This window comes from Epinephelus lanceolatus, chromosome 4 (assembly GCF_041903045.1).
Source record: "Epinephelus lanceolatus isolate andai-2023 chromosome 4, ASM4190304v1, whole genome shotgun sequence".
NCBI classification, from domain to species: domain Eukaryota; kingdom Metazoa; phylum Chordata; class Actinopteri; order Perciformes; family Serranidae; genus Epinephelus; species Epinephelus lanceolatus.
Window position 1 is genome coordinate 26,163,878 of NC_135737.1, and position 25,344 is coordinate 26,189,221.

The following is a 25,344-nucleotide window of genomic DNA, read 5'->3' on the forward strand; positions in this document are numbered from 1 at the left end:
CACACTGCACTTTTTAAGGGTTGAGGGATGAAAGGATGTGGTTTGAAGGGTTGAGGGATGAACCACCTGGACAACATCATGCAGTTACAACAGCTGCTGGTTTGGGGGTGGTATTGTCCGTAACAACCACTGACCAGGAAGAAAAAAGCATGAGGAAGAAGAAAACCTGGCTCATCGATTGGTCAGGACCGAAAATGGAAATCCATTGTGGGTAGCCACAAGCAACTGCGATACATAGTCCTCTGACCATATATCAATAAGCGCCTGCACCTCCTCACTACTCCACGTCTGCCCATGAGGCATTTTCCAACTTTTTCTTTTTTTACCTCTGCTTCTCCTGGTTTGTGCTGTTGGCTTTGTTTTTTTTCTACCCAAAATGCACTGCGCTCTACGACACTTCTTCTCTTTGGTCTGCTGGATAGACCATTTGCATTTCCCACTGTAAGCGAACCACACCAGGGTTCACTTGCAAGTGAACCGAGACCCCCAGTTTTCAAGCGGACCAGGGTTCACTCGTTTGGTCTGCACCAGAGTTTGAACGAGCGTTCACACCACTCCAAATGAACTGAACAATCACTGGAAGCGGACCAGGGTTCGTTTAAAGCAGACCAGATAGCACCAGTATGAATTCGTCCTTAATTTATAAAGCCCAAATTCTCTTCAGATGGCTTTACAATCTATTTGAGGTGTCAACCTGTCTGTGTAGGGAGTCTGATGTCCACTGATGATTACCATAATAAGTGTCCATCTCTGTTTCTATGTACTGTGTGTTGGTCCTCTGCTGCTGACACCCACCCACCCACCCAGCACACAGATTTATGGTCCCAGCAGTCCACAGGGAAAAACTCACAGTTGGATGTTGACGGGGAGGAATGCCGGATACCGACTCTACTGACAGAGAACTTATTTAGGACAAAAAAACAAACCAATGAAAACAAATAAAACAAGCTTGCAAACTTTCCCAGGATAATACATGCACGTCCGCATGTGCGCTCACTTATCAGCGTTCATTGACACACATTTGTCATAATTAAAGCTCTGTGGTTGTCATTAATTAATATCAGCATAAAGAGGAAACTGCAGAACAAACAATTTTTGTTAGTTGTACATAGTCACGGTATGTGGCGGGTGGTGTTACCAAAGCGTTGGCTTATTACTGCAGCACACACGTAAGTCAGCATGTGGTCTAGGATGCAATCATCCTGTGTTTAACCAAAAACAGTGGTGTAATGTTGCCTTCATGTCATGTCATATTAGTTTAATGAAGCTTACTGTGTCATGTTTGTTTTTTAAAGTCCCAAAACAAAACAAGACCTACACATTGTGTGTGACACATGACAGATTGAGCTGGCTCTGGTTCGATGTCAGAGTCAGTCTTGGGAAGGTCGTAAAACTGCAGGCTGGCAGTGCGTGTCAGGACTTGAGATTCTTTTCAGAGTGTAAAGTTTGTTTGTCCTGTTTCAGTCTGCAACCAGTTAACTTTGCTTAAATGCCAAATAAAATTAACTGGCATGCCACAAATCTGAATGCTGTGATTATCAGATAAAAGCTGAAATCTGTAACCTTCTGCACATTAACTCCCCACATGGCAGTGAAAGTAGTTAAATAATGTTTTACTACAATAAACGTCATGTATCCACTGCATTACTTTCCCACATCATTCTTGTGTGCACTAGTTCACTAGATAAATCAAAACATTCTTAACTAACTACATAATGTCTATAAATAATGTCTCATTTATCATTTGCTTAAGAGGTGAAATTACACACTGAAGCACCTCAGAGTGACACACACCTTGCAATTTAAAAGCTGCAGGGGTAATTTGAACAGACATTGTTGTAAAGGTAACGAGCTGCTTATGAGAGCAGCAACACTGAATAGCAGCACATAAATGCCAAGTAGAGCAACAATAGAAGAACCTTAACTTCTAACAATAATCCACCACTGAGATGACGTGAAGTTGCCATATTTAAACCCCAAAAGCTACATGCTTTGGCTTTAAGTGCTCAAAGCGCACATCTAACCTCTTGGATTGTTATACCCTGAATACTGACTGGAAGGCAATTACAGGGGGAAAAAACCCTATTCACACAGGACTAATGTTACGTAGGGACATCTGGTAATTTGTAATAATGGCGGAGGTTGTTTGTGATCTTAATCTCGTTCAAATCTGCCATGTCTGTAATTTGTTAGTAGAAATTCCACAGCAAAGTACCTACCATATTTCAACAAGCACAAAAGTCATATAATAACATTCATGCGAATCGACATCTTGGTGATTTGAAGTCGTGTATAGGAGTTATTTTTTCTCCATGCCTCTTTTCTGCCTCTTTCCCGGGTGAGGAGTACGGAGGCTGTGTTGGCTATTAAAAATGAAAGTTTGGACTGGATTTTGGGTGCAGCAGGCTCATCTCAGAGAGACCCTCAGCTCAAATCAATCAGAAGAGGGAAATCCTGAAAAACAATGAGATGGATGACGTGACAACGCGTGGCAGAATGAGTTGTAGTTGTTTAACCCACGTCTAAGAAAAGAGGTGTGCATCACTGTAAGTGGTGCAGTGTGGAGTTTTTTGTGTTGTACAAAGTGGAGTTACAAATGACTGTGCGCATCATATCCAGAATATTATGTCACTAAATGTGAGTAAATTGCATACTTTGTTTATTCCATGCAAATGTGCCGCATGAAACACAGACATGGGAGGGAGGGTCATTTCTAAATCACATGAGATCACCTGGTAATGGCGATCATTACTATGTAATGATAAAATAACTCTTGACCAACAAAATACTTGAACACAGTTTTTCTTAGCAGTGGACAAATGTACTGAACGTTTCGCTAACAAAGACCGCACCAAAAAGAGAAAGATTTAGACTGGTTTATTAAATATAATGGATTAAGGGTTTGGAGGAAAGCATGAAGGGATGAAGATCAGGCGATTAGAGAATGACGGAATAAGCATTGAGGGATTAAGGTATGATAGGATGTACAATGGAGGGGATGAGGGGATGAAGGTTGAGGGATGAAGGGATCTGGGTAGAAGGGTTGAGGGATGAGGGTTGAAGGGTTGAGGGATGAAATGTTAAGGGTCAAAGGGTAGAGGGATGAAGGGTTAAGGGATGGGGGATGAAGGAATGAGGGATGAAGGGTTGAGGGATGAAGGGATGATGGGCGAAGGGATGAGGGATAAAGGGATGAGGATCGAAGGGTTAAGGGATGAGGGTTGAAGGGTTGAGGGTCCAACGGTTGAGGGGTGCAGGGATCTGGGTCAAAGTGTTGAGGGGTAAAGGGATGAAGATCTAGGGGGTCGAAGGGTTGAGGGATGAAGGGTTTAGGGTCAAAGGCTTGAGGGATGAAGGGATGTGGTTCAAAGGGTTGAGGGATGAAGGGTTTAGGCTCAAAGGGTTGAGGGATGAGGGTCGAAGGGTTGTGGGCTGAAGGGATGAGGTTGAAGGGTTGAGGGATGAGGGTTGAAGGAATGAGGGAGAAATGGAGAAAGGGATGGGGGTCAAAGGGTTGAGGGATGAGGGGATGAGAATCAAAAGGTTGAGGGATAAGGGGTTGAGGGATGAAAGGATGAGGGTCGAAGGGTTGGGGGATGAAGAGATGTGGGTTGAAGGGTTAGAGATGAAAGAATGAGGGTCAAGGGATGAAAAGTGAGGAATGAAGGGATGAGGGGATGAAAGATAGAGGGTCGAGGGATGAGGGGATGAAGGCTGAGTGTCTGGGTCATGGGCGAGTGTGAATACGGATGTGTTGCTCGAAGGCAGGAACTCCGGAGGGATCCAGGGAGTTGAGACTGAGGGGGGAGTTGTCTCTTCTTAAACTTGGCTTCAGATAAAGCCCTCTGTGGTTCCTGTACGCAGAGAGGAGCACAGAAAAAGATGTAAGAGGCAAAAAAGGGATTGGGAGGGTGGGATGCGAGAAATGCGTCGAAGAGAGAGAGAGTATGGATCAGGTGTGCGTAAATACTTTTGGTTGGAAATGGGATGTGTTTGAGGCGTGGTCTTTGTTCCTGAACCCAGATTTATAAAACTACACATTAAGTTCAGTCTCCAAAGTTTCCACTTTCAATGCGGTTTAAAGGAATAAATAGTTAAAGCAGGAATTTACAGCCCGCCTGGTCGTCTGACCCCTTCATCCACTTGGCTAACTAATAATGTTATCACAGATGTTATCACATCCCCAGAACTCAGTAAGGATGTTGCTGTCAGAGCCAATCTAAATGATAGATACAGCTACAAAAATGGAACCTAGGCTTAAAAACAAAAGCATTTCAAGTGAATGTTGTTCATTGCCAATGAAAATATAAGACACGATTTACAAGGCTTAGTTGGCAAATAAAGTGATGAATGGTGTGCGTGATCTAATCATGAAATTATACTAGGGCTGCACTGAATGGTTGAAAGCTTTGAAGCTTCATTCATAATGTTGACATTTGAAATTCAGAATCAACATTGTAATACTGCCAAGCATTAGCGTTGCATGTTTAGTTATTCGGTTTAAGCACAGTTGCAGATAAGGCAACACTAATATTATTTATATTCTATTTGAAGAATTAGATTCCAGTGGAAGCTTCGTGGGATTTTTTCTAGCCAGTGGGATCCTAATATTTCTAATAACTCCAGAGAGTTGTCCAGAAGTCAAAATGTATTACAAAAAAGATTTAATCAATGACAAAAAGTTACATGTTTTATCTACTGAAATATTATGCTTCAAACATTTTACTTTGGCCAAAAGCAGTTTGCTCTCCTGCTTGCTGCACACAAACACAGGCAAAGGGAGTTGATTTAATAAAAAGCAGTTTTATCTCTGTTTAGAAAGAATTGTGGTGATGATCTGTCGAGTCTCGTCTGTTGCAACAGTGACAAAGTTTTGCGTAATGATTTGTGTCAAGCTATTATCGCACATTGACAGATATCATCAGCCCTTTTTTTTTTTTTTCTCATATTTCACTCTACGAAATTTTCAAGTTGGGTTTTCACCCTTTCACAACTGCTGCCACTTCCTCTTTGATGTTGCCACTGTGCTTGTTGTTTTGTCAGCAGTTTCTTTTTTTCAGTTGTCAGGCGATACAGCAACTCCTACAGCTCCTCACCCCACACATGTATGACAGTTTCCTCTTCACCTTGTGTTACTCAGGAGAAAAAAAGGTGATTATTATAGATTGTGGAGACGTAAAGGCTGCATCTTGTTTTCTCACTAAGGATGATGTGTGTGTAAAAGGTTTTGTTATCTTGCACTGTGGTCACTTATCTTCCCGATAGTTGACTGGACTGAGTGTCAAAGTCACTCCTGTTCTCTGTTCAATTTTCACAAAGCTGGTAAATGGTGCAATGGCTCCAGGTACCTCACTGCAGCCTCGGGCAGCTCTTAAAGAGGAAAGTCACTAATGGACATTCAGACAGCGTAATTCCCCTAATGAAGCTTGTCTGAAGACAAACACAGGTTGACTTTGCTGCCTCATGTTGCTGCTGCTCATTATTAACATTTGTTTTCCTGCTCCTGAAGCAGAACACATTTACATTTATATGACTCCTGTGATGCTTCCCAAGTGAACAGCTCAATAATGATAAACGTATTATGTTCAGGAAGCCAGAGATTTGTTGTCTGTGTTGTTAAATTCAAAGCCTGAAGAGAAATTGACATAACACACAAATTGATTACATGCACTAGATGAGTGTAAATGTTCTCAGCAGCACACGCCCACTCCTTTTTCCTCTTCGTATCATTCCCTTTTTTGTTTTGTTTTCTGTATCTCAGATGATACAAACCTCACTCCTCCTCACTAACTTCATAACTGCAGATTGTGGAGCTGTGAAATCCCCCTTCAGTGTGGAAACACTAAGCGTTGCATGACATGTCTGCACTTGTGTGACTCACTACTAGCGTATCATCAGGAAGTAAATCAGGGTTAGAGGTCAGTGTGGTCAGACAACCTGGGGGCAAACATATATATTTGATTCTTTGACTGACTTGGAGCCTCTTGCTGCTCTGGCTGGAGGACCTCGGGGTGTTTGATGTAGAAAACAGCAGGTATTGAACACTGTAGTCATCTGTTAGGGTTGAAAGCATTGGGTGGAAAGCCAATGAACTCCAGCGTTCTTGTGTGTCCTGGATTAATGCACTTTATTAGACAGCTTCCACACAACATGCCCGACAGACATCACACACAGTGTACGTAAAGATTTTTGGGTTTCTTTGGAACTTGTCTGGACTGAACCTTCAGGCGGCGTTACAAACCATGAAGGACATAAAGTGACTTAGGTTTGAAAGATAAGGCAGAGATGAAGTGGAAATTACTGAGTAAACTTCGCTGACGGTTGAAGTTTAAATGAGAAGTGAGAACTCCGTCTGTCACCTCACCCATGTAACTCGTCAGGCTACTGAGTTCAGTGAGATTTCCACACCTTTGGTAAACTGTGCTGCTGTGTCATACTTATTTGCTGTTTTTTTTTTTTTTTTTTGAAGACTGAGACAACATTGATATCAATGTCAGGCCTTTACCTTGAGAACAGGTAGTCAGGGTATGTGAGCCTCAGAAAAACAAGCCTATCAACACATTTTCAAGCTTAGTAATGAACATGCTGCACCTTGTTTTGTTCAACGTGTACTTAAAACAGAAATGTTAGAATGGCATTTTCTGGTATTAGGACAAGTTACACGCTGTAACTCTTTCCCCCGGCCAGTTGCAGTGAATGAATGCAGCCTCTTGCAGTCTCGTTCTTGAAGGGCGTTGATTTTGGCTCCAGAAGTGGAGGGGGGCACACAGTGAAGTCAGGGAAAAAAGGCAATAGGATTCCCTGCATGATTAATGTGCTAACCCTATCATAACTTATAATTCCCTCGATAGATACTACCCCAAAGACAGAAATTCTAGTGAATGAATCAACCTGAAACAATAAAAATGACAGGGGCGGGGGGCACAGTCCAGACAGGCCCCACCCCTTATGTGATCATCTATTGTGATATTAAAAATTTATTTAAAAAAGTCTTTTATTTTTAGAATTTCCTGTTACATAGTGTGCACATCATGGTACTGTCTGCATGAGAACAATATTGGCATAAAATACACTGAACAAAAATGTTAACGCAGATATATTTCCCTCAATTTTTGGTTACAAATGTGTTAAAATCTGTGCTAGTGATGTGTTAGTATGTCAAATGCAGTAAGCCAAAATACCAGGATGTTCTACTACAAACAGTCAGACTTTGCAGAATATATATGAGTAAGAGGGTCAAAGTTCAGGGTATAACATTATGAGGAAGAAGTATGTCCCAGTTGTGTGTGTGTGTACTTTGTAAAGGCAAGCTGCAGTGCCTATTAAAAGTAAAAGGAAAAAGATATATGATTTGGAACGCAGCCAATGCCACAGATGTCCAAGTTTTGAGGAAGTGTGTCATTGACATGCTGATTATAAGAATGTCCACCAGAGTTGTTGCGCATGAACTGAATGTTCATTTCATCACCATAAGTTGTCTCCAATGGTGCTTCTAGGAATTTGGCAGTACATCCAACCGGCCTCACAACCGTGGCGATGATGAGCATGCAGATAAACTTCATTGAGACAGTGTGTGATGGTTTTTGTGCAGAAATTCTTTGGTTGTGCAAGCCAGTTGTTGCATCAGCTGTTTGGTTGGCTGCTCTCAGATGATCTTACAGGTTAAGATGCTGGATGCGGACGTCCTGTGCTGGAGTGGTTTGATGTGGGCTTCGCTTGTGCACTCGTGTGGTTTGATGTGCTGCAAAGTAATCGACATTGGAGACGGCTTATTACACCACAGCTGTGGTGGACATTCCTGCACTCAGCATACCAATGGCACGCTCCCTCAAAATTTGAGACATGTGTGGCATTGTGTTGTGAACTGCACAATTTGGAGTGGCCTTTTCTTTTGTTGTGACCATCCCAAGGCACACCTGTGTAGTAATGATGCTGTCTAATCAGCATCTTAATGTGCCACACCTGTCAAGTGGATGAATTATCTTGAAAAAGGAGAACAAGTACAGATTTTAACAAAATTGTGAGCAAAATTTGAGTGCATAAAAATATCTTAGATCTTAACTAAACCTATGAAAAATGGGAGTGAAAACAAAAGGGCTGGGTTTAAAGTTTAATAATAAAAAAAATAGTTTTCTTTCTTATATACATCAGAGCCAGTCAAAAAGATTTAGATGGCAGCAGTAAGGCCGATAGGAGGACAACTTTTTATTCATTGGATTAAAATGTGCTATATATCGGGATAGGTATCGTTATCAGGATATGAAATGACCTATATCGGGATATGAGATTTTGGTCATATCGCCCAGCCCTAACATCAGGTGAGTAAGAGACCACCCTACACCTGACAGCTTCAGCGGCAGGTGAGGGGGAGTCCAATGTGTCCCTTACAGATTGACAGTAGTTGTGACACCATAACTTAATGTTAAAACAAAAATTTTTTTTAAAGCTATAGTGCGTAACTTTTGTTGCCCCCCAGCGGATAATGTGTTATTACAACAAATAAGCTGGCAGTTCCATGTACACAGAGTAACACTCGCTTCACACCGTGTACACAACACTACACAACATGGCGAACACCAGGCTGCTAACATTACATTACGTTCATAGCACTATTTCCAAGAAAATAATAAAGTACTAGGTCCAGTACATGTAACAGCAACACATACTACTCATAATATAATTATAAACCAAGTCACTTACTTATCCAACAGCAGCAAGGCAACATCCATGTCTGCCCTCAGCCCAATTTGTTCCTTCAGGGCTCTCCACCGAGGAAAAGCGACGCCAATACAAATCCTTGTTTGACTTCTCTGTCGGTCACTTTCCTTCTTCGCTAACAGACCTTCAGCTGAATGTCCAGGCTTTTACTTTGTGGTAAGATCCACTTCTGAACTGTGTCTCAGCCGCTTCTTTGGGTTCTCCGCCATGTTGCTTTCTCTTTCTACCTGCGCTCTACCTCTTGCTATGAGAGTCTCCGCTCTTCCTCCCCCTGCCCTTCATTTTCTGTGCGCCAGCGCGGGAATGTCGCCGGTCGACACGCAAACTAAAAATGATATATATTGAAAAATACCGCAAGATGTTAGCGGAGCTGATCGGCTTAATCAGCATTGTGTCATCTCCTCTAGTAGTGGCTTGGGTGAAACGGACATTTACATGTAGAAGTTACGCACTATAGCTTTAAACTCAAACTCATGCATGTTTAACATACATATTACATATTTTCCAAAATGCTGAACTACACCTTTAAAGACTTGTGTAGCACTGCAGCATCTCTCTCTCACCCTGCTGGCTTGACGCTGTAAACAGTCGTCTCTGAAAGGCCTGTAATCTCTGCGCTGCCTCCTCTTATCCCTGTGTAATGATCCTGCAGTGAAACAGGATCAGGAAGAGGGAGCTGGGAAGAGTCCTCCAGGACCACGAGATGGAAAATAATGGCTCGTAGAGTGTAGACATCCATTACGTGGTCTGTTTCCTGAAAGGCACAGCAATCATCAGCCCCAAATAGCATCTGTTTTGTTTCTGCCAGGATGTACCCATTTACACCAACTGAGTCCAGGTACTGGAAGATTTTCATTCATCAGGATATCCGAGTACTTAGTCAATATCTTCATGACTGAAAAAGGATTCCAGTTCCCTTTGACATAGTGGATATAAGTTACAGGTTGCAGGTCAGTGGATGGGGATATATTAATGTGTTTGCACATACAGGACATGTGTGAACACATTTGCTTTTGCTGGATCTATTATGTCTATGAGCACACTTAAGGAATGATCCTTCAAAGCTTCCAGTGTCGGCACAGCTCTCTGTTCTCCCTAAATAATCACCCTGATTTTCGGCTGCTGTTTACTGCTTGTGTGCTGCTCCATAACCACAGACTGATACATTAATATGCTCCTGTTTAAGGAGAGCAAGACACCTCATCGGTTTTGGCCCCACAGCCTGCAGTGCTTGGAGAGGACAGTGCATGATTTGTGGCCCTCTCTGTGGGGCTTGAGGTCTGTCGAGAGCACCATAAGAGGCAGGGTGGCATGCAGCAACAGAAGCAAAGGGTGATGGTGGTAATGTGGAGCGAGACAACAAAGGCAAGGTTGATGGCAGATTGTAAGAGGATGCTTGTCTGTTTGAAATGTTTCTGGCAACACCGCATGATGAATGAAGTGCACGATAACTGTGCGTTGAGTGCGAGACACATTCGTCTTCGTGTTTGTTAGTGCCTTTTATGCCAGTAGGCCTCAGATTCATTTTTACTTCAAGTATTAATTCAAGCAACAAATTGTTGACAGCATTAGGTCTGTTTCTTGGTCACAAGACAAGGCTGTTAATGGTGGTGTGATTCTTGTTGTAAAAGAGAGTAAGGTCAAATAAGGACATATTTTACAAAATGTGTTTGGTTGTGTGTGTGTGTTAGTGTGAGTCAGTTTGAGCTAATCTCACAAACTACTGGACCAATCAGCCTCATATTTTGTGTGCACACGTATGACTGTATGCTCAAGGATCTCTTCTGGTTGCAGTGATTCACATATGTTGATAAACCTGTTTTATTGACCATTGTATATTGTCATGAAGTGCTGACTCCTCACTCACATCAAGCCTTACGTAGTCGGTTGCAGACCACAATTTGGCCTTTGTCTTGTCTCAAAAAACTGAAAGCCGCAGAAAACTTTGGACATTGGAGCATCTGCAGATTAATTCCACACCTGATATGATATGATCTACTTAAGTAAAACACTGTATGAGATGAATAAGTCCCTGTTTATGTTATCTTCACCGCCATCTTGACTGTAAGGGAGCCGGGAGGGACAATTCTATGGGGCCCAGCTGTGACAGGGTTTTGCTCTGTCTGCCGTACAGCATCATAGCACACTGGGAACGTTTGCGAAGCAGATTTTGTTGTTTTCCTCGATATTTGTATTTCAACTATAAGTCACTAAGCAGGCTGTGTGGCTAATTGTTTCTTTTTTTATTTGTCTATTTCAGTCATTTATTGTTGTTTTTTCCTACTATGTTGTGCAGACAAAGTTCATACCGTTAAAAGTCCAGTTATTAATGACATGGATCAAAGATTACTGCCTGTGTTTTAGTCATTAGAAATACATTCATCCTCATATTGTATCTATATTTCACTACAGTAACTGGTAGCAGGAGAAATTGTTCTGCATTGTGCAATTTGCTGTGACTCTGTCAAAAAGTATTTTTATTAGCTTCTAGGAAGCTTCTGAAACATGCTGCGGCACATCTGCTGGAACTACAACAATTATCCAAAGTGGCCATGGTCAGACCGGGCGGCTGCCTGGTGGAGATCTTCACACTACTAAGTGCACCTTCTAGGTTCTGAGGTTTTTAAAACATATTTGTATCCACTGCCTCCTGCGTTGTGCTCGTCATTAGCTTTAAAATAGCAAAGAGTTACCAAGAACTTAACACCCAATTGATGAAGAAAAACAGACTGATTGTTTGACAAAGAGGTGGCATGAGGTCACATTGTGAAATGTTTTGTCGGTCTCTTGCGAATGTTCCCACAGTCAGCAGGTTTAAAGAGGAAACATGTTTGCCTTTGAGAAGAAACTGAGGTCACACCATCTTGATATGGGTACGTGTCAATTCTGACTGTATGTGTGCCCATGTGAGCATTATTATGATCCATAAATACTTCAACTTTGTCCGTCATGTATGAAGTCTGTGCAGTCAGCGAGAATCCATCAGTAATCCTGACTACATCGGTTGTGCAATTCAAGAAATTTCACAGAGCCTTGAATAACCTCAAACCTCAAATACTTCCTAAAAAGTCAAGAACATCTGGCCGTTGTTTTTGTTCCACTTCGGAGTGTTACCATTTCTGTCAGATCTCAGATGACGACACTGTTCCAGGGTGTTGGTGTGACGTTTTTATGCCATTGAGCTCAACATGTTTTTTAGAAATGTCCCAAAATAATTGCTGTTTTTGTTGGCTTCTCACACAGTCGGCCTCTTCCTCATTCCCTCTCTGTCTTTCTCGTGGGTGTATCTGTTGATCAGCGCGAGTTTAGGCAGTTAATGAGCGTGGAGAGGACATCGTCAGCCCTGTGTCTGGTCCCTGTGGTAGTCTGGTTTGGCCTGGCTCCGGACTTGCTCCCTCTGGCCCCACTCACTCTGTCTGTAAGCTTATTAGTGTTCAGTCCAGGCCCTAGCAACAGGGAAACATTTACACCAATACATAAAAGCACTCAATCAGCACAAGCCATTAATTAGGCCAGTGTTTGTTGGAAATTTCATGGAGGAAATGGAGAATTGTTGATAGAGAAGACAAGCAAGGTGACAAAGATGCTTCCTGGACCAGCTGCTGCCTCTCGCTCTGCTCTGGATGAATAAGCAGCCAGCTGCTGCTGTCTGGGATGCCTCTCAGCAGTCATACCTTAAAGGTCAATACAAGGAAAAAGTTGTGGTTTTGTCGTAGCATTGTCTGCAACTGTATTGTAGGACACTTTGTTCATCTGTTGTTGAGGTTTGTTACAGCCTCGCATGACAAGATGAGCCACAGTCTCAACTGACACTGACACTAAACACACAGTCATGTGCTCTCATCTGGTTTCAACACCAAAGTGCCGACAGCTCCATCATGTTCCGCTGTTACAGAGGCTTGAATTAGGTTCGATTTGGCTCCATCCTGCAGACAAAATGTTTACACTTGTGGTATGATAGGTTACCAAAACTGTTGAGTGAACAAGTTAAACATTGAATATTCTTGATTAATCCATCAATTCATTGATTGAACAGTTAATCGTTTGGTCACTGAAATGACCACACGAATGTCAAATGTCTGTCAGCATTAACCAGAGCCAAATACAAAGCTTTAGTTTTCTCATTCTGTTTATAGTCAATCGTCCAAAAAGTCAAATGTAATCAGAAAAGCAGCATAGTGTCATGTCTATGAAGCTGTAACCAGCATGTTAGATAACTTTGGTAGATATATGATGATCAATTGCCATTCAGTAGATTAATTGACAGAGCATTTCTTGTAAGTTCACGTGTATATCATCCTGGTTTGCTCATAATTGGGCGGCATAAACAAAACACTAACAAAACACCAAGGAAAATGAGCTCTGAGTGTGACGACACCGAGCTATAATGCCCATCTTGTCCTGTAATATTTAAAGGTCCAGTGTGTAAGATTAAGGGGGATTTATTTGCATCTAGCGTGAGGATTGCAAATTGCAACCAACTTCAACTTTTCCTGGTTAGAATTTCTTCAGTGTTAATTGTCCAGGAGGTTTTTACCGGGAGCTGAACTGCCCACAGAGGTCTCTTCCTCTCTAAACTAAACGGACCAGGTGATTAAAACCAGTGTTTTTCCAAAGCTTTTTGACATGCCGTAGCTGGCCTGCTTGTCCAGTGCCTGCAAATGCCTGCTCACCTTTTGTCTCTTATAACTTAATGTGTGCTTACAGCAGTTTCGCATTTCAAATCAGTTTCTCTGATGCTGTTCAGCATGTCAGGGTTGGGCCGCCAGCCTATCTCCTACTAATCTGTGCTGACCTTTTTTTTTTTCTTATAACTTTGGCAGAGGTCTCTTCCTCTCTAAATCAAACAGACCCAGTGTAAAATCAGTAAATTAAGCAGTTTTACTTTAGAAATATGAATGAAAATATGAGTTTTGTGATGCTCTAGTTGCACTGGAGCTGCTAACTATGGTGGTTGATGGGAAAACCAAGAACGTGAATGGCCCTATCTAGAGCCAGTGTTTGGTTTGTGCGTGTTGACATGGACCCACTTCCTATGTAGATATAAACGGCTTATTCTAAGGTAATGAAAACACAATTAATTCTTATTTTCAGATGGTTATACACTAAAGAAAACATACGTATTATATTAGATTCCATTTCTGCCAATATATCCCCCTAAATCTTGCCCAAAGACCCTTTTATATACCATTATACTGAGTGCTTTACACAGCTTCCTATTCCTAGTAATACAGTACATCACCAAAATGACCAGTATCAGAAAGCAAAAGTGTCAGAGCTAGTGTCCAGATGGTATTCTGTGAACACCGGCAAAATCTAAGCAAAGGAGAGAACACAAAAGGGATTTTTGAGAGCAATGCAGAAAGGTGAGAAGTTTTTTTTTTTTTAAAGAAAGCAGGTGGTTGTGAGTAGCGGAGTTGAAGACATGGTGGCACCATTCTCGATGGGGTGTAAGGGCTGAGGACAGATAGTGAGAAGAAAGCAAGAATGTTGGGACAAGGCTAAAGATAAAACTGCATACTGAGTAGCCTCCATGGGGTGATTGTGGAAGAAAGACCTGCTCTGGATAAGCAAAGGTTAAAGCTCTGCAGCGCCAGAATGTCGCTGCAACATGACTGACAGACAGTCCTGCTGGTTCTCATTTTGGTTATCTAATCAGGCACAGAAAACCAGCAGGGCGACTGCGACTGAGGTCTTACAGAAGACACAACTCTCTTGTATATTCTAGGCTTTACATTTGTAACCTACAAAAAGTAAAGACTGTGCCTAACCTCGACTCTCTCTCTGTTTACAGATTGCAGGCTTTATCAACGCCATTCATCCGTTCTGTGGCGACTCGGAGAACCTGACAGCCTTCCGCTTCTACGCCCTTAACCCCATCGTGGACCCTTGGGTCTTCATCATCTGCCGCAAGTCTGTGTTTCACCACCTTTGCTCTCTGTTGAGCTGCCGCTTCAGCAGGAGAGCTGTGAAGACGACAGCACAGTGCGCTTTGTCTTTACCCCTTGACAATCACATACAGCGCAACCCCCCAGACGTGACAGTTCCACAGACGAATGCGTACTCCAGTTTACCTCTGTGACCCAACAGGAGCCCTCAGCTGCGTGGGGGGGACTGGAGGCTGGGAGGCTATCATGTCTGATAAAACATTGGAGCAAATCTATGACATGAAACCTTAACATTTGCAAACAGGATTCCTGCGCTCACCATGTTAAGGCACACAGACTTTGACAAAGAAGTAGATGCCACGGTGGAGATCTTCATGAACTTTGGAAAAAACGATTGCACTAGGTCTTGAATTTTCATTGACTGATGGAGGCTGTTTCAAAGTTGCAAAGAGGGTTGTGACATAAAACAAACAGCACTGTAACTTAGCACTAAGGAACACATCAAACCATATCATGCCTATAAACATTATACTGTAAAATCAGAATATATGCACTCGGGTAAAAACTATATGGATACAAAATGCATGAATGTATTCCGTCTTCTTTTCTCTCCGCCTTTTACCAGTTACAGCCAGGTAACTCTACTAATGGACTATCCTCATCTACAGTATGACATAAGATGCAGGTCACACTCAATGACATTATTTTTTGGTCATCCCTGGGGTTGATGTTAAATTAATTTTCTGTGATCACAATTATAATGTATCCATCATCAAAAGTTTTCACCAAACATAAACCATTAGCAGGCTGTAATTAAGCATAGTTAATTTTGTCATAAAACTAAAAGTTAACAGCCATGCTAGCGGCCCATTGAAGTGCTTTGAGCTGAGCACTAATTTCAGCATGCTAGCATGCTAATTTTAGCAGTTACAGTGTTCACCATCTTAGTGTAACACATTTTGGGTCTTTTTAAACTAAATACGACAACAGCACCACTGCACTCTTAAACCCCTTTCCAGTGGCTTATGACATGCCTAGACATCGTTTCGCAGCATTGAGCAAAACATTTACAGCATGATGTGAGCAGCTTAAACTGCATTTGGTCTAAAAGGCCTTTTTCTTCACTAACATTTGACTGATAGGAATGTCATCAGTTTAGCAGGTATTTTGTCATGAACCAGAGTACTGAACAGATTAAAACTTTGACCTGATGATGATGCTAAATGAAAAGTTAAGAAGTAATCTCATAATCTTAGCACCATAGTTAACTGTGCCAAATATGGCAAGCATCTCAGTGTCAGGGTGGCATTCAGGTAAAAAAAAAAATCAGGGGACTACCAACAGTCACCGAGCTTCATCTTCTCAGGAACATGATCGTCTGCTTTGAGAAGATTTGATGGCTGTCTGTCAAGTAGTTACATTTACACTGTACCTGTGAAAATGGTCTTGAAAAATGGGTTTTGCTCCTTTCAGAGAGTACTTGTCTTTCCCACAGTGCAGCACTGTTCCACCTGCACAGACTGCATGTGATGTATTAGCATTAATAGACTGAAATCTCCTCTTTTCAGTTGTTGTAATCTGTCCAAAAAGAAATAACCTGCTGTAAAAATTATAGAAGCACTCTAGTAGTCTTAAAATGCAAGAAATTAAAAGCAAAAATAGTCAGTTTCAATTAAAGCTAAAGTTGATCTGAAGTTAACCCACCTCTCTGGATGTTTGACTCTAATCTTCTAGACTAAACAATTCATTCATGCATTCATTCAACCTTTATTTATTCTCCAGAGATACTTGAGGGGCAGCCCTCATTGGCAATGAAGTTGAGTCAATAACCAAAACAACAAAGAAATATACATTAGAAAAGGCAACACTATAATTTCATTATTACAAAAAGAATAAATACCCATTTAAACTTACTAATTTCTCGAATAAGGGAAAAAACTTGAGAGTTAATTCAGTTTAAAGGCCACTTTAGTCCAGCTCTAGGTTTAATTCCTATTGCATGAACGTTTAGCTCTACCCCTTCTTCTCAATCTCACTGTTTTCTAAGCTACCTATGATGATTGCTTGTGAATGTTGAAGTCTGCTGCTGCAAAATGCACTGTGAGAATTTTTGTTGTTGTTGTGACTTACAGTAAATTGCATTTAAATGTGTATTTATGCCTTTTAACTGTGCTATAATGTTGTGTATCCTTGTGCTGGTTTGGCATGCAGCTGTATAGGGATGACAGATAGGGTGATGAGTTTTTTTGGCCGTGATGCACATTCACTTTTTTTGCTTCAGTGCTCAGTCATGCATGACCCGAGATTAGTCAGACACATAACCACTTGCACATGTGGTCTTTGAGGGTATTTAAGTCTATTAAAATGAATGAAAGAATACAATTTTAGAAACAGAAAATTGTATACATGATATGGTACACATTTTGTTCATGTGAAATAAAATATTGACGTAAGAAAAAAACAAGTTGTCTGTGTATGTTCCCAAGGAGAAATGTTTATGCTGATTTGGTGATGTTTAACAGCCCTACATGTTTAAAGAAACGCACACACTGCTCTCCAACTCAGTTTATGTATAGTTCTTAGCTGTCATGAGACCTGAGCATGTTTGCTGTGTATATGAAATGTAAGCAGTGACGAGATAAACAGAAGACGGTTGTGTTTAAGTGTAGGCAGTCATTTGTCTTTGTCTGGTTACAACCCCTAACATCAACCATGACTACAGTAGAAACATTTATTTGACATGCAGTGCTCTGTTTGTAAGACTGTAACCATCTGGAGATGTCCAAAGCATCTTTTACTGTGTAAAACAATTAAAAATGAAGCATTAAGTTATAAGACTACCAAAATATGTTCCAGCATATCAAGATTTAGATGGAAGTAGAAGTTGTCAGAATGAAAGTCAGTGGTTGTTGTGACTGATTGTTGACTTTGGAAATAGATAAATGTGATTGTGACATTGGGCGGCACGGTTGTGTGGTGGTTAGTACTGTCGCCTCACAGCAAGAGGGTTCCCGGTTCGATCCCGGGTGTGGGAGCCCTTCTGTGCGGAGTTTGCATGTTCTCCTTGTGTCAGCGTGGGTTCTCTCCGGGTACTCCGGCTTCCTCCCACAGTCCAAAGACATGCAGGTTAATTGATAACTCTAAATTGTCCGTAGGTGTGAATGTGAGCCTGAATGGTTGTCTGTCTCTATGTGTCAGCCCTGTGATAGTCTGGTGACCTGTCCAGGGTGTACCCTGCCTCTTGCCCAATGTCAGCTGGGATAGGCTCCCCCCCCCCCCCGCAACCCTCAAGAGGATGAAGCGGTTAGAAGATGGATGGATGGATTGTGACATTCAGATTCCTGTCGAACTGTTTCTATTTATGTTTTTCATTATGGAGTAAATGTATTGTGATAGATCTTGGTTTTGTGGGTGAGGTATATTTGTGTCATGAATAAATTAACTGAAGTCATGACGCAGCAGAGCAAAGCACACTGGTCGTTTGCATCGCTCGAAACTGTGAAATGACACATCATTTCTTTGAGGTTCTTTGGAAGTGAAAGGGGTGATACGTTTCTGAAATGTGATGTGTTTACAGATCCTCACAGATGTGTAATTCAGATAACAGAAAGTGTTAATACCGACAGATAAATATTTACATTTGGAGCTGCAGAAATGAGGTGGGCTAGTTCACATTAAAATGACAGGGAACATTAACAATACTGTGAGAGCTGAATGGTGACAGCTTATAATGTAAACTGTCTCATTTTATGTATTAATATTGGTTTGCAGTCTTTAGAAACTCCTGATGTAGGGACACATTGACCTCAAATTCTCATGTAAAAGTTAGAGTTTGAAGAGCAGGAGAGCAGTGGCTGGTACTGTAGCACCACTCTGTGGTTGAAGCACACTCCTACAACTGGAAGTGTATTTCTAAGTCATTTTTTCCTCAGGCAAATACATGTCAGTGTGAGCATGGTGGCAAAAAGGATTAACTTAATGTAATGTAAATCAAAGCAGTTGCAAAATGTCATTTGCTTCCCGGACTTGAGTTACTCAACAAAAAAAACAAAAAACGCCCACAGAGTTTGAGAGAACAAGAATTCACATACAGTAATTAGGATGTGGTTGATTTATTGCAACACCAGTGCAGCAGGGGCTTGTTCAAACCACCAGCCACATGTTAAGCAAATTACTCCTTAGACATAAATCAAACATTTTGAATTGTCTCTTTGATATGTTTTCATCTTTGATTATGTTTCCTATGTCTGTTTTGAAATCAAGGAGAATACTTCTAGGAATACTTCGCCCCCCACACGAACATTTGTGCGTGTATTACTCACCCCATGATGGAAGTGAGAAAAAAAGAAATGCCTCTGGTGAACAAAGGCTAACATTATGATGAACTGATGTAAAGGTGACCACATGTGCTTCCTAAATGTGCCGATACACTAAAACTGTCACATTTAAAACACTTCCACCTAAACAGCGTCATGCAGAGACTAAAAGTTCACCTGTGTTGTTTATGCCCAAGTGTTTTAATCTAATGGTTTTATCTAAAATACATGTGTTTGGTAAGCGCTGAGCATACAACTGGATAAATGAGTCTTGGATTATACAGCATGAGCTGTGTGAGAATTATTAAAAGGATGATTTGGTATAGTTGTGCTGTTGTTAAAAGTGGTCCTCTTTGACTTTGACTGATCAGAAATGTTTTTGGATTCTTCGTTTACCAGAGGCATGTGAGAAAACGTTTTCTTACCGAACTCAACATTAACACAGGGTGAGTAATTGATACCAGTGATCAGTTGGGGGTGAAGCTTTCCTTTAACCTCAGGAGTCCAGACAGTCTGCACAGGCATTTTATCTTTGTTTAGCACCTTTCAAACCGTCCTTAACTCACATGCAGCATCCTTTTGTTCAGTCCAAATGCAGGTATGAGTCACCATTTTGCTATTTCAAAGCTGCCAGGAACCCAAAACACACGAAAAATGATGCAGATAGCCGTCAAAATGTACAAATCTTGATAATGCCTCAAGTATTATTGAGCACTTTAAGGCTGTAGAAAATATTGTTTCAGCGTTTATTAAGGTCATGAGCTTTGGGTTGTTTGCTCCGTAGGGTGGCTGGGCTCAACCTTAGAGATAGGGTGAGGAGCTCTGGAGGGAGCTCGGAGTAGAGCCGCTGCTCCTTTGTGCCGAAAGGTGTTGAGGTGGTTTGGGCATGTGATCGGAATACCTCCCAGACACCTCTCATTGTTTCGGCTACGTCCAACTTGCGGGAGGCTCGGGGCAGACCCAGAACATGCAGGAGGGATTATATATATATCTCATCTTGTCTGGGGGTGCCCCAGGATCCCCCAGGAGCTGGGAAGTGTTGCATGGAAGGGACGTCAGCCTGTTCCCCCTACGACCCAGCCCCGGATAAGCAGATGAAAAATGGATGGATGAATAGATCCCAACTTGCTTTTGTGCCCTTTACATGCAAGGTAGGTTTATGCTTGTAAATCACTAAAAATATTTTTAAAACACCCTCATCAGCAGTTTCAACTGGTTTTCTCAGCAAACTAACTTTGTTACAATAACGAAACTATTGATTGATCAATAGACAGCCTCCAATCCTGACAACAAAAGATGCCCCAAAGAACACAGAACCATTATTTTATTTTCAGTGACCTGTGAGCACATACCATCACAACATTAAAAACATTCATGTCAAGACACCTGTCATTCTTTGAGAGGAAGACTGAAATAACTCCATGTCCTCGCAACTGACTCCAGAGAAGCTCTATGAGTAGCTTCCTGCCTCAAACAGTTTGATGAGGATGGCTTCGTGGGGCCGCAGCTCCAGCGTGTCCAGATTCGTCGACCCCAAACGGTCCATTCCTGTGCTGCTCACGAACACTCCAGCTTTGGGCAGGCTCGGGGCCCAGGCGGGATCCAGGACATGAGGCTCAGGCCCGACGTTGAGCAGAATGAGGAAGTGGACACAACCCCATGAGCGCAAGAAGGCAAGGATCGGTGGAGAGGGGAGAGTGGAGTTGGCGGAGGAGGAGGAGTTGGTGGAAGAATTGAAGGGGAGGAAAGTGAAGCTGCCGAACAGGAGAGCTTCTTCTTTGGCTCTGGAGTGACTGAGGGAGGTGAAGAGAGTGACAGCTGAACGCTTCTTCTTCTCCTTGTCCTGAGGGAGGGATGCAGAGACAGTTACTGTAAATAAAACCTACCCAACTGATGCTCTGTGTCTTTATCTGCAGCTTTACATGAATTAAAAAGGTCCAGTGTGTCAAATTTAAGGGGACACATATGAAAAATAAGCATTTTCTTTAGTGTGGAAATGAGAATATGGTTTTTGTTACCTTAGAATGAGCTGTTTATATCTACATAGGGAGCAAGTCCTCATCCATAGAGTCCGCCATGTTGCACCAACCATATTTATACAGTAGCCAAAAACTGACAGTTCAAACACTGGCTCTAGACAGGACTGGTTGCTTTTTTCCATCAGCCACCGTAGTTAGAAGCTGCTGCATGACATGGTTTTTTTGTTGTTGTTTTTTAACAAACTGCTCTATTCAGTGTTTTTAATGCTTTCAATCACCAGGTCTCTTTGTTATGGAGAGGAGAAGACCTCTGTGGATGATTCAGCTCCCAGTAAACACCTCCTGAACAATAAAACACTGAAGGAATTCTAACCGGGAAAGTTTCAGTTGGTTGCAATCTGCAATCTCACCACTAGATGCCACTAAATCCCCCTAAATCTTGCACACTGTTCCTTTAAATAGTCTCATTCAGGTATTTCCAGAGGGACATCTGGCTCTGTTACTCACTTTATGGTTGTCTGGTGTTTCGTCCTTGTTTTCTTGTGGAGAGCTGATTTTCAGAGATGCATTCTGTGAGAGAGAAAAGTTTTATTTGGTAATGTGAACTTGTAAAACCGATCATTTATGGACTCAAAGTCTCGAGCGGGACTCCACCTGTGTTTGGTCGATGTTTTCATCATACTGCACTGCAGGTGATCCTGGCAGAGTCATCGTCAACACCAGGAGTAAGTTCTTCAGGTCATGGGATGGATTACCTCCAACCTGCAGTAAATAGTATATCATTCAGTTAGTGCATTATCAATCAGATTAATTGTCAGCTGACATGCATATGTCTTACTGTCCAGCCGGTCCATATGTCTTCGTCTTCTCTTTGCAGGTGTGTCTCTATGGCTTCAGCGACCTCCGCAGCAGACTGAGGGTGTTGTGAAGGTGGCAGAATTGACTTCATGACCACATCCACCAGTGTAACGTTTTTCTGGCTGTTTTTCAGAGGTGGCAGGACATCTGTTGTCTGTCTTACCACCACGATCCTGAAGATACACACAGATGGGCATTCTTTTCAAGCTTTATTTCAGAATTAACTGCTGAAATGAAAATCTTTCCGCTGCATGTATAACGATACCTTTCCTCCTCTTCACCACTAAATTCTTTGAAGACATCTTTCCACTCCAGCAGAGTCTGAAATGTAAATATTTTATTGGATGCGAGTTTGTGGAAACTCTGCCTGTCAGAATACAAAACATGTGCATGAGCATCATTTTACCTTTTCTGAATATGCTGCATCAGTGTCACAGATCACAAAGCCTGCCACACCCTGCTCCAGCCAGAACCGGAGTGCATGCTGTGGAAAAAGTATCGCCGTGTTTTAGAAAATCCAGCATCTCTGAGAATTTAACAGGATTAAATAGCATGACCAAAGAGTAGGTTTTATAAGTACTGTGGCTGAGAGGTTTGCTGCCTCATTTGCGTTTCCTGCTACCTCCCGAGGTCGCGACAGATCCAGTTCACAGACGTCTAACACCACTTTGAGATCTGCAGGACCAACGAAGAGCTCATTAAGATCTACCTGTGCAGGCTGTTCGACAAAAAGAGGTGCTTCACTCACCTGCTTTGTTGCTTTCAGCGACCAGATGCTGGATCTGAGGCAAAGTCCCAACCCTTTCACCAGTTGCATTGTGTTTTAAAGGAGACGCCTTCTTGTCAAACAGACCCTGGAGGATTAGAGCTCCTATGCCCAGGGACCTGAGGTAGGGAAGCTGCTCACACAGCGCTTGAGAGAGAATCAACATTACAGTTAGTAGGATTTCAAAGGAAAGTCATTCTGTTCAACTTCCTCATCTCATGACTCTATTTTTGTCTCCAAACATTTTGTAGATACTATTTATTTCATTTATACTTTTATTACATATGCTTTTTTGTTGTTTTTCATGCTTCATGTTGTCTGTGGCAGATGCTCATAATATATGTAGTAGTCTTTTTTTATTAATGTGCATTACACAACTGTTCTTGAACTTTTTTAGTCATTAAATTTGCCTGTGTTGGATCAAAAACATTTCTCATATTACGAAACAATAAAATACCAGCAATCACATAATCTGTTTTCTAAATTAGTTGAAAGCATGTGGTGGTAGCCCACCCTGAAGAAAGAGCTATCTGCACACTTTTCGTGTGAAGTTTGACAAACTTTGGCATCCGACACGCATTCTCAGTAATCAGGGAGCTTCTCTGGGATTGTTAAAGGTTGATAAAATGTCTTTCTTGATCCTCATGCAGAGTGAACATAACATATTAATATCAGCCAGCTGGAGCTCACTGAAGAAACTGGAAACTCCACCAATAAGCAATGGCTGAGCAAGACTACCTTGCAAAAAACCTGAAAGCTTCTGGACAGCTCCAGGCTCACGCCACGTCAACTGGTTTGTGCTGATTAAATTGGAAATTTGTTTGGGAATATGCACAATTAAAGTCATAGTTCATCTAACATGTTAATGGCTCTAAAGGCCGCTGTGTCAAAATCAATTTTCAAAACCATTATTTCAGTTTTGCATCTTGCACATTCTTGAATAATGGCATTTAATCAAATAACCACACAGCAAATCTGGTACAAGTTAGTATTCTAGCATAGATAAACTGTATGCATTGCACAGAGAGTGGGAAGAAGTGGAGATTAAAAGGGGACCAGCAGCTCATATTTTTGCCCCGTGGCCGCCCAAGCAGATTAATCTGGCCCCTGACAAGACATCAAGTCTAAATGTTACCATGAAAACTATGTGATAGTGTTCACAATATATCCATAGCATGTTACTGTTTGTTTTTCCCTTAAAGTTAAGGGGATTTCCGCTGATTAAGTCTGTGGCTTCTTGACCTCTCCTGGGTACGGGGGCATGTTCCTCCAGGGAGATTTTTTCCCAGCTATACAGCAGCTATATGCATTATTCTTTCATGCCATTTGAGATGACAGAATGCCTACAAGTCTGTGCCCCATTTGGGAAAAACATGAGTTGCGCAACGGAAAAAAATCCTGTAGAGCCTACATCCTGTTTTATCATTTTTCAGGCATCTTCATCATTCTAAAACCAGAACACAATGTCACAAATTTGGATGTATTTATAGAAAAACTGAAAGATTTGGGGCTCTTGAGAACACATTAGTGCAGGACCCAAAAGACAAAAGACTCCACCCCGCTGTTCCGTCCCTGGATATATGTGTATTTCCTCACCATTGATGCCCCCTGACCTCTCGGCGGGCTGCAGCTGATAGAACACAGCCTTCTGCCACCACTTGAGCGGCGTCACAACCGGCCTGGGGCTCATCACTATGATGGCGATGGAGATGGCGAGCATGGCCACCCAGGCCAGCCAGAACATGAGCACCAGGTAACACCGCACCTTCCTCCACCCCGGACCCCCCGCCGCGGCCTCCAGCTCCTGCTTGGTCAGCGGCTGCCACTGCTTGAATCTCTCCGGTTCAGGCTCCGAGATGAGAAGAGGGGCCGACTCCAGGCCGGCCACACTACCCGACAGCCCGGAGCCTGCCACGCTGCCGTAGCCGGTGTCTGCTCCTGCGTTCAGAGGCATCCTGCCCGGCTGCAGGTGGGTGACATACACTTAGATTAAGGGAGTTTAATTCCATTTAGGAGAAGCATGCAGACACTCAAGCAGCAGCAGACAGATGTTATCCAACTGTTTTGTTTTGTTTTGTTTGGCCCTGTCAGTTTGGTCTATCCATACCTCATGAGCGGCCTCTTTCTCAGCTGGCTCCATGTTAACCCCAGGGGGACTACAGATGGAAACAACACAGGAGCTGCAGGAGTCAGCGACACACTCAGCATGCAGCTCTGCCCCGACCTGCACCCACCTTTCCCCTGCTACCTGTTTTACACAGGTGTTTAAATTAACTGAATTAACTGCTTTGACATGCCACAGGTCAGGTGACACACAGGCATCTGATTGGCCAGTAAAAAGACTGTAACTTTGAAAGATGCCCACTAAATCTAAGTGACTGACTTCATTTAGTATAATCTTATAGGCTATTATCTTAAACCAAACTATAGAATGTATTTTACACAGAACATGAACAGTTAAATTAGTCCTCCATTCACCTGCATTGCAAGTCTATGACAGGGGTCACAAAAACTTTCACACATGGGCAATTCGAAATACACCTAAGCGAATGTACATATAAATAACTTAAGGACAATATTTAAAGACAATAAATGACCTCACTACTTAACTATCATGACACTGCACAAACCAAAACATTAAACAAAAGAGACCCTGAGACTCCTGAGACCCTGCGTCCTCATATGAGGACATCACATTCTGGGTATGCTGCCTCTTGTCCTTGTTTGTGGACACTTTTTGTGGTTCCCTCTTATCTTTCTACATGTGCAGGAGCCAAAATCAATATGGCCTTTGCTCTCTCTCGTAATATTCTTCAAAT

General features: G+C 42.1%; 2 protein-coding genes across 2 annotated transcripts in view; one reads left to right on the forward strand and one right to left on the reverse strand.

Moving 5' to 3' along the window:
- The window catches only part of ptgir (prostaglandin I2 receptor), a 35,933-nt gene extending 18,698 nt beyond the window's left edge, over positions 1–17,235 (forward strand). The window contains exon 3 of the mRNA XM_033630275.2: positions 14,513–17,235. Coding sequence (XP_033486166.2) covers positions 14,513–14,800 — 288 coding nt within the window. The 3' untranslated portion in view covers positions 14,801–17,235. The remainder of the gene's footprint in view (positions 1–14,512) is intronic.
- A 2,993-nt stretch (positions 17,236–20,228) lies between these two features.
- LOC117259070 (amino acid transporter heavy chain SLC3A2) lies at positions 20,229–24,792 on the reverse strand. The gene is made up of 10 exons (XM_033630274.2): positions 24,633–24,792; positions 24,122–24,488; positions 22,508–22,672; positions 22,340–22,434; positions 22,166–22,243; positions 22,025–22,080; positions 21,740–21,932; positions 21,556–21,663; positions 21,409–21,471; positions 20,229–20,765 (listed from the first exon to the last, which is right to left on the reverse strand). The coding sequence occupies exons 1-10, from the start codon at positions 24,663–24,665 to the stop codon at positions 20,373–20,375; spliced, it is 1,551 nt and encodes a 516-aa protein (XP_033486165.1). The 5' UTR covers positions 24,666–24,792; the 3' UTR covers positions 20,229–20,372.
- Between the last annotated feature and the right edge of the window lie 552 nt (positions 24,793–25,344).

Excerpts from the sequence above, each read along its gene's own strand:
- LOC117259070 (XM_033630274.2), bottom strand. The coding sequence starts at position 24,665 with ATGGAGCCAGCTGAGAAAGAGGCCGCTCATGAG. Across the intron at positions 22,673-24,121 it reads GAGGTCAGGGGGCATCAATG|CGCTGTGTGAGCAGCTTCCC; the intron begins GTGAGGAAATAC and ends TTCTCTCTCAAG. Across the intron at positions 21,472-21,555 it reads AAAACATCGACCAAACACAG|AATGCATCTCTGAAAATCAG; the intron begins GTGGAGTCCCGC and ends TCTCTCTCACAG.